The sequence below is a fragment of the Artibeus jamaicensis genome, unplaced genomic scaffold (genome assembly GCF_021234435.1).
Source record: "Artibeus jamaicensis isolate MK-2021 breed Jamaican fruit bat unplaced genomic scaffold, CSHL_Jam_final contig_797, whole genome shotgun sequence".
Taxonomy (NCBI): Eukaryota; Metazoa; Chordata; class Mammalia; order Chiroptera; family Phyllostomidae; genus Artibeus; species Artibeus jamaicensis.
The window spans coordinates 11,074,193-11,088,746 of NW_026521977.1; the positions used below are offsets into that span (position 1 = coordinate 11,074,193).

General features: G+C 39.7%; 1 protein-coding gene across 2 annotated transcripts in view; it reads left to right on the forward strand.

Moving 5' to 3' along the window:
• The window catches only part of NELL1 (neural EGFL like 1), a 734,878-nt gene that overhangs the window by 697,334 nt on the left and 22,990 nt on the right, over nt 1-14,554 (forward strand). For both annotated transcript variants that reach the window (XM_037162229.2, XM_037162218.2), the window contains one exon: nt 4,978-5,171. In XM_037162229.2, the coding sequence (XP_037018124.2) occupies nt 4,978-5,171 (194 nt within the window). The remainder of the gene's footprint in view (nt 1-4,977; nt 5,172-14,554) is intronic.

Consider the following 14,554-nt stretch of genomic DNA (forward strand, 5'->3'; position numbering starts at 1 on the left):
ATCCCTGAATTGTGTTTTCTTACATACTCAAGTAACCTAAGAACCTCAAATTAAAGAACAAAGCAGATTGACTAAAGCACAATCGGACATTTTTTAAAGCAAAATTGAGTACGATAATAGCTTTCAGAGATTGTGAAAATATCAATGCAAGAAAATGACTTCTAATGTAAGCTTAGCCATGGAATTTTATTGGGAAAAAATCTCATCTGGGCATGGAGCATTTAAATAATGAATTTACAAGGAGCAACACAAGGAAATCAGAGAGAGCCATTACTTGAAATAAGAAAAAAAGACCGAGTACACTTTAATGATTATAGATTTGAGTGTGGAATACTTTGTCTGGTTTTTGTTTCATTGCTTGTCTGTCGTTGGCCGTCTGATGATGTGGGTAAGTATCATGGTGAATGTCTCTGTGTTTGCTCAGCAGAGAACAACAGTTGCTCTATGTAAATAGGGTGCCGCCTCCCTTTGGCTGCCTTGGGATATGTGTAATAGATTACGTTGGTTTTGTGCAGAGCAAACAGGTCTGTATTACCAAGAATATGAATAATGTCGGTTTCCGTAATTGCTAACATCTGGCTTTCCATAAATCTGTTAAATTGCACGGAAGCAGAATTAGATTTCTGTGTCATAAGTAAAGCAATTACATGGAACTCTGTGGGCAATATGGTCCTATATTAAGGTGTGAAATCCTTCCATCCTGGAGCAACAAAAGCAAATGTGAATTTTGCACCTTGTTTTTCCTGTACACACGAGGTGTGTTCGTCTTTATGCTCAGGTTTCTTAATTTATGAGAGGGAAACACTGCCAGTATGTTTGCAACTTCGTGGTACAAAATAACCAAGTGTTGATAAAGAATATTATACTTGGGCATTACAAGTCATTTATACATTTTAAAGCAGAACATAAATTAACTATTCTTTTGTAGACACTGTGGATCTGTTGAAATCACTCTTCCAGTTTGGTGACTCTGCCCTTCTCTTCAGGTGTTTGACAAGAAACCGGGAAGGGGGAGTGAGGGGAAGGCTGCCTCGCTATTTTAGTGTGGCGCCTATGTCGCTGTGTTTATCGCTTTGAACCAGACCCAAGGACTTTTCCAGATGAAACTTAACAATTAAATGTACTCCCTGAAGGGGAGGGTCATGGTTATGTCTTAGGATTATTGAACAACCCAGAGAATAAATTTTGGCAAAGTAGGTTCTATAATAGTATCCATCTGAAAATGTTCGGAATTTAAGTAATTTAACTCCATTGAATGTCCACAGTGTATTTACTCTGCTGTAGTTGGCACTGAGAAGAGAAAAAGGAAAATATTTAGTCTCTGCATTCAGTAAGCTCACTAGTTATCTATGGAAGTGGATATATTAAACGTGTAACTCCTGCCCTGGCCACCAGTGGCTCGGCTGGTTGGAGCATCATCCCAAAAGTTTGTGGGTTCGATTTCTGGTCAGGGCGCATACCTAGGTTGCAGGTTCGATCCCTGGTCAGGGCATGTATGGGCTGCAACAGATCTATGTTTCTCTTTTACATCATGTTTCTCTCATTCTCTTTCTCTCTCCAAAAAAAAAATTAATAAGAATAGACTTGGGCGAGGATTTAAAAATTTAAAAAAAACATGTAACTCCTAAGAGATGATGCAAGGAGGCAGTGTGTGTGAGACACAGAGAAAACAAAATGTCAGTAGTGACCGTCTTGCAGACAGAGGGGTGGGGGCGTTCGATCCCGATTTCGATGCACGCATGGGAGCAGAGGTAGCCCAGGAAGGGAAGTGATGACCTTTTCAGTGAAGTGCCCTGTATACTCTAGCCCATTCCACATATGCTGAGAACAAGTAGGGGTAGGGAGAGTACTCACATGCTAAGGAAAGGCACGTGCGAAGTCACAGACAGGAAACACCATGGTCTGTGTGTCACCTGTTGCCACTCAGTGGAGAGGGGAAAAGACAGAAGGTAACGAGTGAAGTCTGAACCTGGGGCTGATAGGATCTGTCAGGAGTTCGAACCTTTTATTAGAAGCTCCAGAGGACCACTGAGGGGTGGTGAGCGAGGGGCGACATGCGCAGATTGGCTTTGGAACAGCACTCCCCTGTGGAAGGCATTTAGAGCAATGATTCTCAGCTGGCTGAACAGAGCCCAGACGTCCGGATCCTACTTTTCACCAGTTAAGTCATTCTCTAGTGGTGGTGACCTGGCCAGCAGTACTTTGTAATGGTTCCCCCAGGGTTTTTTATTGGACCCACAATTAAAACTCATTAAACTACAGTGAGAAGTGGCTACAGTCAAGGAGATGAGAAAGGAGGCTAATGCAGTAGATAAGTGTGAAAATCTGATCTAACACAGAATTCAAAGAAATCTGAATTTCAATTTTTATGAGCAGGTATGTATATAATGAGTTATGGGTCCAGCTATCAATTTACTCTCTGTGTCTCCTAAACATAGAAACTCAATTATAAATGTGATGAAAGAAGTATAAGACTGAGTATTTTAATTGTTACTTCAGCGAAAACTAGGGAGTGAGAATAATGCAAAAGCATCACGTCAGTAATAGAATTCTGTGCACCCCCCGCCGCCGCTGCAGTGGGAGTTCGAAAGAGGTGGATGGTGACAATGAATTGACATCCTGCTGGGAAGTACTTAGCAAAGGTGGTGAGGCTCGAACTTTGTCTTAAATATTTACATTTATCAAATCAAGAAACAAACACTGACCGAGTCCTTATTATGTTATCTACGTTTTTATTTTCAAACGGCCGTGGATTAAGTGAGCGTGGTTGTACACAGGAGGGAAAGGAGGATCAGAGAGCAGGATGCTACCATCCAGGACAGAGTGCGCTAGGTAAAATGGCCTGTGCGGAGTAAGCACTCGAGTACGTGGTCCAGCTCGCTTTCTAATGGGGCCCCCAACCCCCACGTTCAATGCTACTTATATACAGTCGGGAAGACTCAGAGTGTAGAGGAAGGGGACCGAGGACATGAGAGAAGTGTGAGGCAGGAGCATCTTATGGTAAAATGGGTTGGGGAGGACATGGGCATGACCAGGGACAATGAGGAAGTAAGTGAGGCCCGATTGTAGTTGGCCTGGAATCTAAGCATCTTCATTTGGGATTATTTCCAGTTTTCAAAGGAGGGATCACTGTTCATTAACTAAATGTCTTGACTGAGGCTACCACTGGTGGGGAAAAGACAAAAAGTAAATCTTGGAATATTATTGGAATTCCTTAGCATCTTCTACTTTGTACCACTGCTGTGAAGCCAAGTTTTGTACCAATACAGTGTGTGCGTTCAGGCAGGAAGGATGGGTCATTTATCTCTCAAGATTTTTAAGTCATAGGAGTTTCAAAATTCGAGCAAACTTTGACTAATTATATCACTCTCAAAATTTTAACCAAAAGTACTAAAGAGGATACACATAAGATCTTATCCTTAAAAAGGAATTGCAGTGTCTAGAGGGTAGGTAGTTGAATGTAGATAAAACCACCGAACGTACTGAAAGGAGGCACAGACCTTTCGACCTGGAGTTGGCACAGGACTGTGGGAGAACTCCGGTGCCTCCGCCCGGGGGCTCAGGGCCCGAATCTTGCTCTAGTATGTCCTAGCTGCACAAGCAGTAGCAGGAAAATTAATATTATGCTTTCGAGCATTTTACTGCTTTGAGCACTTTAGGGGGAAATGCCAATAACAGCTATAGTCTCCCCAATTTAGTCCATAATCCTTAACCAAGGGTGTGCAACCTCACACGTTTCACGTGAAATTCAGAATGTGGAATAAGTTAATTTATACAGTTCTTATTCTGACTTAGCAGCAGTCATCTGCACGCACTCCTGTGTCTCCTTATCGCCTTCACGAGGACAGTGTCTTACAGGTCATGGCACATTTATAGCACCTAGTGTGCGAAGAACGTTGTGCACAGTGAGCTTCTGTTAAAAACTGATTGGAATCAGTGTTGTCACCTGAAGGATATTTAGAAGGCATGACAGTAGATTCATCAGTGGGATTGAAACCTCTCTGATAGACAAATGACCAGTGTCCTCAAATAGCATAAGATTATCATAAATAAGAAAAATCAAGTACACTCCTCGTGACTGGTCTTAGAACTAGTACCAAGAAGTAGAAGCTACCAGTTAACATGTTTCATTTCATTTCAAGGAAGACAGTTTAAAGAGTAATCCAGTGATGCAATGGGCTGCCTTGTGAGGTGATAGATCGTCCACTGGGACGGGACAGCTGTGTTTAGGTTATTATTAAGGTCACTTGAGCTTTGAATGTCTGGGAGGGCTGATTGGATTTCTGGGTTTTTTTCCATAGTGGGATATCGATGAGAAACAACAAAATATGTCTGCTTTCCATCCACAGCTGTGCCATATTCTACTGTAGCTCTGAGCTGTTTTCTTAGGTGGTGAGAGTGCTGCCGGCCACTAGGAGGGTGAGACTCGATTAGGAAAGCATTTCCCAAGAATTCCCTGTTTTCCATCCTTGGCCCCAGCAGATGCAGGCAGTTTACCTGGCTCAGGCTTGCCGTAGTTGCCCACTTGTTCCTACTCAGTGGCTAATTAATTAGTCACACCTTGTCTAAGAGACCCAAATCTCCATCAGCTGTATCTACTGTTAATGGATTAGCGTGTTTATGGTCTCTGTCTGGATAGTAGAGTTCTTGAGAATGTTCTAAAGTTAATTCAGAGATGCTACTAGATAATTTAGCAACTGCAATGCAACAGGTGCAAGTCTGAACCTCAGACCTGCCACTTACTACCTGTATGACAGGGGGCACGATTACGAACAATTCTATGAGCCTCAGCTCCGTTATTTGCAAAGTAGTGATAAGAACAGATCCTCCAACACAGAGGGGCCTTGCAGAGTAAATGAGGTAATACCTTGTACCTGGCTCAAGGTAAATGCTCAACAATGTTAAATAATGCTGTTGTAAATGATTACTTTCTAATCACTGGCTAGAATCAAAAGTTCTGTGCTTTCTTTATTGCAGACATTGATGAATGTGCCTTACGAACACATACCTGCTGGAATGATTCTGCCTGTATCAACTTGGCGGGGGGCTTCGACTGCCTCTGTCCCTCTGGGCCCTCCTGCTCTGGGGACTGCCCCCATGAAGGAGGACTGAAGCGCAATGGGCAGGTGTGGACCCTGAAAGAAGACAGGTGTTCTGTCTGTTCCTGCAAGGTAAGGCTGGTGTGGTGCCGTAGAAATGGTAACGGCTTTTTCTCTTCCTCCCTCTTTTCTCTTCCTTCCCATCTCTTTCCCCCAGCTTGGTAACTCACGGGTGTCCTGGAGTTCCTGAAAAGACTTCTCCTGTTTTCATCCCTGCTGCAGCTAATGATGGTGCTGAGAGGCAGGCATACCTGCTCCGAGTGAGAAGTGAGGTGCGGGTTTGGGAAGTGCCTGCAGAGCGCAGGGGTTGCAGGGCAGAGTTAGTTCTCCCACTAAGAGGCTGCAGTGCCCTTAAGGTGAGTTGGGTGAGAGCTTTAATGATCTCTCACCCCACATTTATGCAAAGCTGCTAATTAAAACTACTCTTTGCCTGCAATGATCACCTGTAGGAACTTGCTCACTTTGGTGGCAACACCTTCCAGAAAAGCAAGGCTCAGAGACTTGCCTCTAGTGGTCAGAGACAGGCCAACCTCCATACTGAACAAATGATAATGATAATACAGAGGCCTTCTGGTAAATGGTTTCTTCTTTGTTGTTTTCAGCGCCAGGCTATTCCTCACATTAAGATGTTCGGAAGTGAGTTTAATGCTTATGGAACTAAAATTCTGTCTTCGACCGGTTTTGCTTTATGCTTTGCAAAGTGAGCCCATCAAAGGGTTTGATTCCCTTGTGCTTTATTTCATCTTTTTTTGATCTTGCCTCTTCATTTTCCTTTGATAGTGCTTTGCTGTAGTATTGCATTGTATTGTTATGTCTTTTCAATGAGACTGTTTAATCTTGGGCTTTATGGGCTTGGGAAGCATGAGAAATTACTTGCTTAGTAGCCTTTTAGAGAGCTGGCCTCCTGAGAAATTCGGAGTACCTCCTAGAAAGAGTTCAAATGAACCTTGAAAAGCTCCAATTCATTTACCTGCCTTCCAGTCTGTTACACCTCCCGCAGACCTGGGGGCACCAACTTAGGAGAGCTATATTAGCCAGTCTTTAGGTCATGACCCCATGACACCCACTTCTCCCCTAGTACATAAACCTAGTTCAACACATTCAAACTTCGATTTCTTACCCCCATTTTCAGAGCAGCTCCCACATTCCAAGCACCCTGTAATTTAAAAACAGCGTCACATTTAATATAGTTCAAGTTTGAAAAACGAAGAAACCAAGTTTCTAAGTTTTAGGGCAAGTAATGTGTCCTAAGTATGTTAAGATATCAATATTTAAGCTGGGACTTGAATTCTACTTTCTTGCCCCAAATTTCATAGTTTTCTCATCTTGCCATATATTCTGTAACACCCTACAGGTGACATCTGTTGATACAGTTGGTTGATAAGAAACCAGTTAAGCAATCAGTCGGTCTAACCCGACTGAGCTCCAACTCTCAGTGCAGTGCTGTGTTAATGACTGCGTGAGACATTCCCCCAGGAACTCTTCAAGTTATTACATACACTATTTAGCCATGTGGCGCCAACTCACAGGGGAAAGGCTTTTAAAAGAAGGAAAACTCGTGGTGCATTAGAATAGTTGAGAAGGGCTTACAGAAGAGGTTGGCAGTTAACCCTCCATTCAGCAGGCAAAATGTGGAGAATGTCTTCACTAGTTCTTTTCTTGAAAATACTGTTTTTTTAACCTTTGGAGGATGATCACAATCTGACCCCATATTGATTTGGGACTTTCTGAATCCCCAGGCCCTGGAATAGGAAAATAAATTTAGTTGAGTCTTGACTAAGGTAAAACCAAAATTTCTTTTCTTTGTTTAGGTTTTGTTTTATTTAAGCCCATGATAAAGCATGGAACTTTCAATCATTAGAATTTCCCAAAGGTTCATCAGTTAACTGTGCTAACAATTCAAGCAGCCCAAGTTCACTTACTTTGCTCTCACTTAGTCAAGTTTCTTTGAAGCCTTCAGGGAATTAGACTGAAGTTGCCACAGGATGCACATGGTACTTTTAATTCTGGTTTGTTCACGTAATGCACCTCCACCATCCCTGAACCCCTTTATGAATAAAGTAGTATGCAGATTTCTTTACAGACGTACTTTTCTTCTGATTGTATTTATTAGTCATTAAAAGCGTAGCTCCCAAGAGGTGGTAGAAGGTGAAGAAGGTCTTATTTTAGGAGCCGAATAAAGACCCCTAAATCAAATGCTGTAAATAACACTCAGAAAGAATGTATTCATGACCCTCCTTGTTTGATACCATTATTTGTAGTTGAAAGGACTGTGTTCTGATTTTAAAAATTTTTATTATATTTTAATTACAGTGAACATATGACACTGTATTAGAGTCAAGAATATAACATAGCTATTGTTTAGACATTTATATAACTTATGAATTGGTCATGCTGGTAAGTCTAGAACTCATCTGACACCATACATAGCTATTACAGTATTATGGGCTATATTCCCTGTGCTGTACTTTTAAATCCCTGTGATTATTTTTTTTTAATATAAATTTTATTTAGTTACTTTTCAAGTACATTTTTATTTTTTATCTACTTCTCCCATCCCACCCCACCCCCCCGCCCGGTCTCCCCCCTCCCTCCCATTCCCCCCCCCTCCCATTCCTCCCCCCCCCAGTCCTCATCTCTGTGTCTTTCATACTTGTTCCTCAAAATCCCTCCCCCTTTTTCCCCTTAAGTTCCCTTCCCTCTCCCCTCTGGTCGCTGCCCACTTGTTCTCTATTTCAGCGTCTTTGTTTTTATTCTGTTTGCTTGTTTGTTTTATTCTTTAGCTTCCTGTCAAAGGTGAGATCATATGGTATTTGTCCTTCAATGCCTGGCCTATTTCACTCAGCATAATGCTTTCCAGTTCCATCCATGTTGTTGCAAAAGGTAGTAGCTCTTTCTTTCTCTCTGCTGCATAGAATTCCATTGTGTATATATACCACAATTTTTTGATCCATTCGTTTACTGATGGGCACCTAGGTTGCTTCCAACTCTTGGCTATTGTAAATTGTGCTGCTATGAACATTGTGGTGCATAGGTTCTTTGAAATTGATGTTTTAGGATTCTTGGGGTATAATCCTAGCAGTGGAATTGCTGGGTCAAAAGGCAGGTCAATTTTTATTTTTCTGAGAAAATTCCATACTGTTTTCCATAATGGTTGTACCAGTCTGCAATCCCACCAACAGTGAACTAAGGTCCCCTTTTCCCCACACCCTCTCCAACATTTGTTGTTTGTTGCTTTGTCTATTATAGCCATCCTGACTGGTGTAAAGTGGTATCTCATTGTGGTTTTAATTTGCATCTTTCTGATAGCTAACGATATTGAGCATCTCTTCATGTGTCTCTGGATAGTCTGTATGTCCTCTTTAGAGAAGTATCTGTTCAAGTCCTTTTCCCATTTTTTAATTGGGTTAGATGTCTTCCTAGAGTGGAGTCGTGTAAGTTCTTTGTATATTTTGGAGATTAAACCTTTGTCTGAGGTATCATTGGCAAATATGTTTTCCCATACAGTTGGTTGTCTTGCTAATTTAATACTGTTTTCTTTAGCCATGCAGAAGCTTTTTATTTTGATGAGATCCCATTTGTTTATTCTCCTTTATATTCCTTGCTTTAGGGAACATATCCGTAAAAATGTTGCTGCGTGGAATATCTGAGATTTTCTTGCCAATGTTCTCCTCTAGGACTTTAATGGTGTCACGGCTTATATTTAAGTCTTTTATCCACCTTGAATTTATTTTGGTGTATGGTGTAAGTTGGTGCTCAAGTTTCATTTTTTTTGCATGTAGCTGTCCAGTTCTCCCAACACCATTTGCTGAAGAGGCTATCTTTACTCCATTTTATGTTACTGCCCCCTTTGTCGAATATTAATTGACTGTAGAGGGTTGGGTTGATTTCTGGGCTCTCTGTTCTGTTCCATTGGTCTATGTGCCTGTTTTTATGCCAGTACCAGGCTGTTTTGATTACAGTGGCTTTGTAATACAGTTTGATATCAGGTATTGTGATTCCTCCTACTTTGTTCTTCTTTCTCAAAAGAGCAGCTGCTATTCGGGCTCGTTTATGATTCCATATAAATTTTTGAAGTGTTTGTTCTATGTCTGTGAAATACGCCATGGGTACTTTAATAGGTATTGCATTGAATCTATATATTGCTTTGGGTAGCATGGACATTTTGATGATGTTAATTCTTCCAATCCATGAACACGGTATATGTTTCCATTTGTTTGTGTCTTCCCTGATTTCTTTCTTCAGTGCTGTGTAGTTTTCTGCATACAGGTCTTTTACCTCTTTGGTTAGGTTTATTCCCAGATATTTTATTTTTCTTTTTGCTATATCGAATGGGATTTTTTTCTTGATTTCTGCTTCTGCTGATTCATTGTTTGTATACAAAAATGCCTTTGATTTCTGGATATTGACTTTGTATCCTGCTGTTTTTCCAAATTCATTAATTAGTTTGAGCAGTTTTTGGGTAGAGTCTATAGGATTTTCCATGTACACTATCATGTCACCTGCAAAGAGTGACAGTTTTGTTTCCTCCTTTCCTATTTGGATGCCTTTTATTTCCTTTTCCTGCCTGATCGCTGTGGCCAAAACTTCTAATACTATATTGAATAGAAGTGGTGAAAGTGGACATCCTTGTCTTGTTCCTGATCTTAGTGGAAAAGCTTTTAGTTTTTGTCCATTGAGTATGATATTGGCTGTAGGTCTCTCATAAATGGCCTTTATTATATTGAGGAATGTTCCCTCTATTCCCATTTTGCTGAGTGTTTTTATCATAAATGGGTGTTGTACCTTATCGAAAGCTTTTTCTGCATCTATTGATATGATCATGTGGTTTTTGTCTTTGCTTTTGTTTATGTGATGAATTACATTTACTGTTTTGCGAATGTTGAACCATCCTTGCATCCCTGGGATGAATCCCACTTGGTCATGGTGTATAATCTTTTGGATATATTGTTGGATACGATTTGCCAATATTTTGTTGAGGATTTTAGTGTCTATGTTCATCAGTGATATTGGCCTGAAGTTTTCTTTCTTTGTTGTATCTCTATCTGGTTTTGGAATTAGGATGATGCTGGCTTCATAAAAGGAGTTTGGGAGTTTTCCATCCTTTTGGATTTTTTGGAATAGTCTGTGAAGAATGGGGGTTAGCTCTTCCTTAAATGCTTTGTAGAATTCTCCTGTGAATCCATCTGGTCCGGGGCTTTTGTGTGATGGGAGTTTTTTGATTACTGCTTCAATTTCTTTTGCTGTTATTGGTCTATTCAGGTGTTCTACTTCTTTTTCATTGAGTTTTGGGAGATTATATTTTTCTAGAAATGTGTCCATTTCCACTAGGTTCTCAAATTTCTTGGCATACAGTTCTTCATAGTAATTTCTTACAATCCTCTCTATTTCTGTGGTATCAGTTGTAATCTCTCCTCTTTCATTTCTGATTGTGTTTATTTGTGTCCATTCCCTTCTTTTCTTGATGAGCCTACTTAAAGGCTTGTCTATTTTGTTTATTTTTTCAAAGAACCAACTCCTGGATTCATTGATCTTTAGAATTGTACTTTTAGTCTCTATGTCATTTAGTTCTGCTCTGATCTTAGTTATTTCCTTCCTTCTACTTGCTTTGGGCTGTTTTTGTTGTTGTTCCTCGAGTTCTTGCAGGCGTAGAGTAAGGTCATTTGTTTGAAATGTTTCTGTTTTGTTTTTTTTTTTTACGTAGGCCTGTATTGCTATAAACTTCCCTCTCAGGACTGCCTTGGCTGTATCCCATAAGTTTTGGGTTGTTGTGAGATCATTTTCATTTGTTTCCAGAAACTTTTTGATTTCTTCCCTAATTTCATTCTTGACCCATTCATTGTTTAATAGCATACCGTTCAGTCTCCATGATTTTGGGTGTTTTGGGTTTTTTCCTTCGGGGTTGGTTTCCAGTTTCAGTCCCTTATGGTCAGAGAAAATGCTTGGTATGATTTCAATATTCTTGAATTTGTTGAGGCTTGTTTTGTGCCCTATCATGTGGTCTATCTTTGAGAATGTTCTATGTGCATTTGAAAAGAATGTGTATTTAGCTTCTTTGGGGTGAAGAGCTCTGTATATATCAGTTAGGTCCATTTCATCAAGGGTGTTGTTTAATGCCGCAATGTCTTTGTTGATATTTTGTTTGCAAGATCTGTCCATTTTTGATAGTGGGGTGTTAAAATCCCCCCACTATAATTGTGTTGCTGTCTATATCTTTCTTGAATTCCTCTAAGATTTTCCTTATATATTTTGGTGCTCCTATGTTGGGTGCATATATATTTATGATGTTAATGTCTTCTTGGTGGATTCTTCCCTTGAGTATTATGAAGTGACCTTCTGGGTCACTCTTTATGGCTCTTTTTTTGAAGTCTATTTTGTCTGATATGAGAATTGCTACCCCAGCTTTTTTTTTCTTGTCCATTTGCTTGGAAAATTTGTTTCCATCCTTTCACTTTTAGTCTGTGATGGTCTTTTGTCCTGAGGTGGGTCTCTTGTAGGCAGCATATGTGTGGGTCATACTTTCTTATCCATGACGCTATTCTGTGTCTTTTGATTGGAGCATTTAATCCATTTACATTTAGGGTTATTATTGATAGGTACTTATTCATTGACATTTTTGTACCTGTGTTCCTCTCTGTCTGTCTCTTTTCCTTCCTTTCCTTAAAGCAGGCCTTTTAGTATTTCTTGTAGAGCTGGCTTGGTGGCAGCAAATTCTTTGAGACTTCTTTTGTCTTGGAAGCTCTTTATTTGGCCTTCTATCTTGATTGAGAGCCTTGCTGGGTAAAGTAGCCTTGGTTGTAGGCCTCTGTTTCTCATTACTTGGAATATTTCTTGCCAATCTCTTCTTGCTTGGAGTGTTTCCATTGAGAAGTCAGTGGCTAACCTTATTGGGACACCCTTGTATATTATTTCTTTTTTCTCCCTTGCTGCCTTTAAGATTCTCTCTTTGTCTTGAAATTTTGCCATTTTAATGATGATGTGTCTTGAAGTGGGCCTCTTTGGGTTCCTCTTGAATGGGACTCTGTGTGATTCCTAGATTTGTGTGACTTTTTCTTTTGTCAAATTAGGGAAATTTTCTCTCATTACTCTTTCAAATATGTTTTCTATCCCTTGTTCTTCTTCTTCTCCTTCTGGTATTCCTATTATTCGGATATTATTACATTTCATATTGTCTTGCATTTCTCTTAATCTCTCTTCATTCTTTCTGAGCCTCTTTTCCCTTTCCTGTTCTTTCTGTGAGATGCTTTCTACTTTGTCCTCCAATTCACTAATCCGATCTTCTGTTTCATCCACCCTATTTTTAATGCTTTCCACTGTGTTTTTTAATTCAGAAATTGTATTCTTCATTTCCTCTTGGCCCTTGCTAATAATTTCCATTTCCTTTTTCATGTTGATATAGTTCACAGTGAGATCATTGTAGCTTCCCTGTAGTTTCTGGTAGCTGATTGTGAGCTCTTTGAACTTCCTGATAACCAGTGCTTTGAATTCAGTATCTGATAGTTGACTTGCCTCTATTTCATCTAACATTCTTTCTGAGGATTCCTCCTTTCCTTTCATTTGGGGATTGTTTCTTTGTCTTCCCATTGTTTGTGAGACTCTTCTTGTTAGCCTCAGCTTCTTAGATTAATCTGTTTTGACACCCTGGGTTTATGGTATGAACTTTTGTGGTGGAATGCCTGTGAATTTCAATGGTGCAGCCTCTTTTGGTTATCCTGTTGTTCTCTGCTTCCACCTACTCAAATATGCAGCAATTTGTGGCTTCTCTCCTACAACAATGTGCAATTTGTCTCTCTGACTCTACTATTGGGAGGCCTCTTCTATGGGTCCAGCTCTGGTCTTTTCATATTTTCAAGTTGATTGTGACTCTAGAAACTCTGTGTGCTTGTCATGGCACGCTGCGTGGTGTCTATCCCTTCTGCTCCTGTGTTTGTCTCCCTGTGATTATTTTTATAACTGGCAATTTGTATTTGTATTTCTGAATTCCTTCCCCTTTTTCACCCATCTCCCAACTGCTCTCCCATCTGGAAACCATCTGTTTTGTTTTCTTGTTTACATTGTTTTTTTTTTATTCCATATGTAAGTAGAATTATATGTGATTTGTCTTTCTCTGCCTGATTTATTTCACTTAGAGTAATACCCTCTAGGTTCATCCATGTTTTCAGAAATTGCAAGATTTCATTCTTTTTTATGGCCGAGTAATATTCCATTGTTTATATGTACTACATCTTTTTTTATCCAATCATCTATGGATGGGCACTTGGGCTGCTTCTATATCTTGGCTATTATAAATAATGCTTCAAGGGACATAGGGGCACATGTATCTTTTTGAATTAGTGTTTTGGATTTCTTCAGGCAAATACTCAGAAGTGGAGTTGCTAGGTCATATGGTGGTTCTATTTTTTAATTATTAGAGGAACCTCCATACTGCTTTCCACAGTGGCTGTACCAGTCTCCATTCCCACCAACAGTGCATGAGGGTTCCCTTTTCTCCACATCCTCACCAACACTTGTTATTTCTTTATGTATTGACGATATCCATTCTGACATGTTTGAGGTAATATCTCATTGTAATTTTAATTTGCATTTATTTCCCTGAAGATTAGTGACATTGAGAATCTTTTTTATTTCTATTGGCCATCTGTATGGTCTCTTTGGGGAAAAGTCTATTCTGGTCCTCTACTGATTCTGTAATTGGATTTTTGTTGTTGCTTTTCTTTTTCTTTTTTTGGGGGGGGGTGTTAAGTTGCATGTGTTCCTTATATATTTTGGATATACACTCCTTACTGGATATATTATTGGCAAATATCTTCCATTCAGTAGGTTGTTTTCTTGGTCTTGTTGATGGTTTCCTTTATTGTGCAAAACCTTTTAGTTTCATGTAGTCCCATTTGTTTATTTTTCCTTTTATTTCCCTTGCCCAAGGAGGCATATCCACAATAATACTGCTGAGAGCAATGTCAGAGTTTACTGCCAGTGTTGTCTTTTATATTTGAGATTTCTCTTGTGTCTTGAGATAGGCCTATAATGCTATAAATTTTTCTTTTATAACTTCTTTGGATGTGTCCCATAGATTTGGGGTCATTGTATTCATTTTTATTTGATTTCTCTGTTGATCTCATTGTTTACCCACTCATTGCTTAGCAGCATGTTATTTAGCCTCATTCATTTGTGTGTTTCTCAGCTTTCATCTTATGATAGCATCTAGTTTCTTACTATTGTGGTCTGATGCTTGATATGATTTCAGTCTTAAATTTATTGAGGCTTGTTTTATGGCCTAATGTTTGTGACCTTACCTGGAAAATCTTCTCTGTGCACTTGAAAAGAATGTATATCCTACTGCTTTTTGGTGAAGTATCATAAAAATGTCAATGGTGTGCATTGGTTCTACTCTGTCAATAAGGCCTTGTTTCCTTGTAGATTTTCTGTCTGGATCATCTATCCATTAATGTCAATGG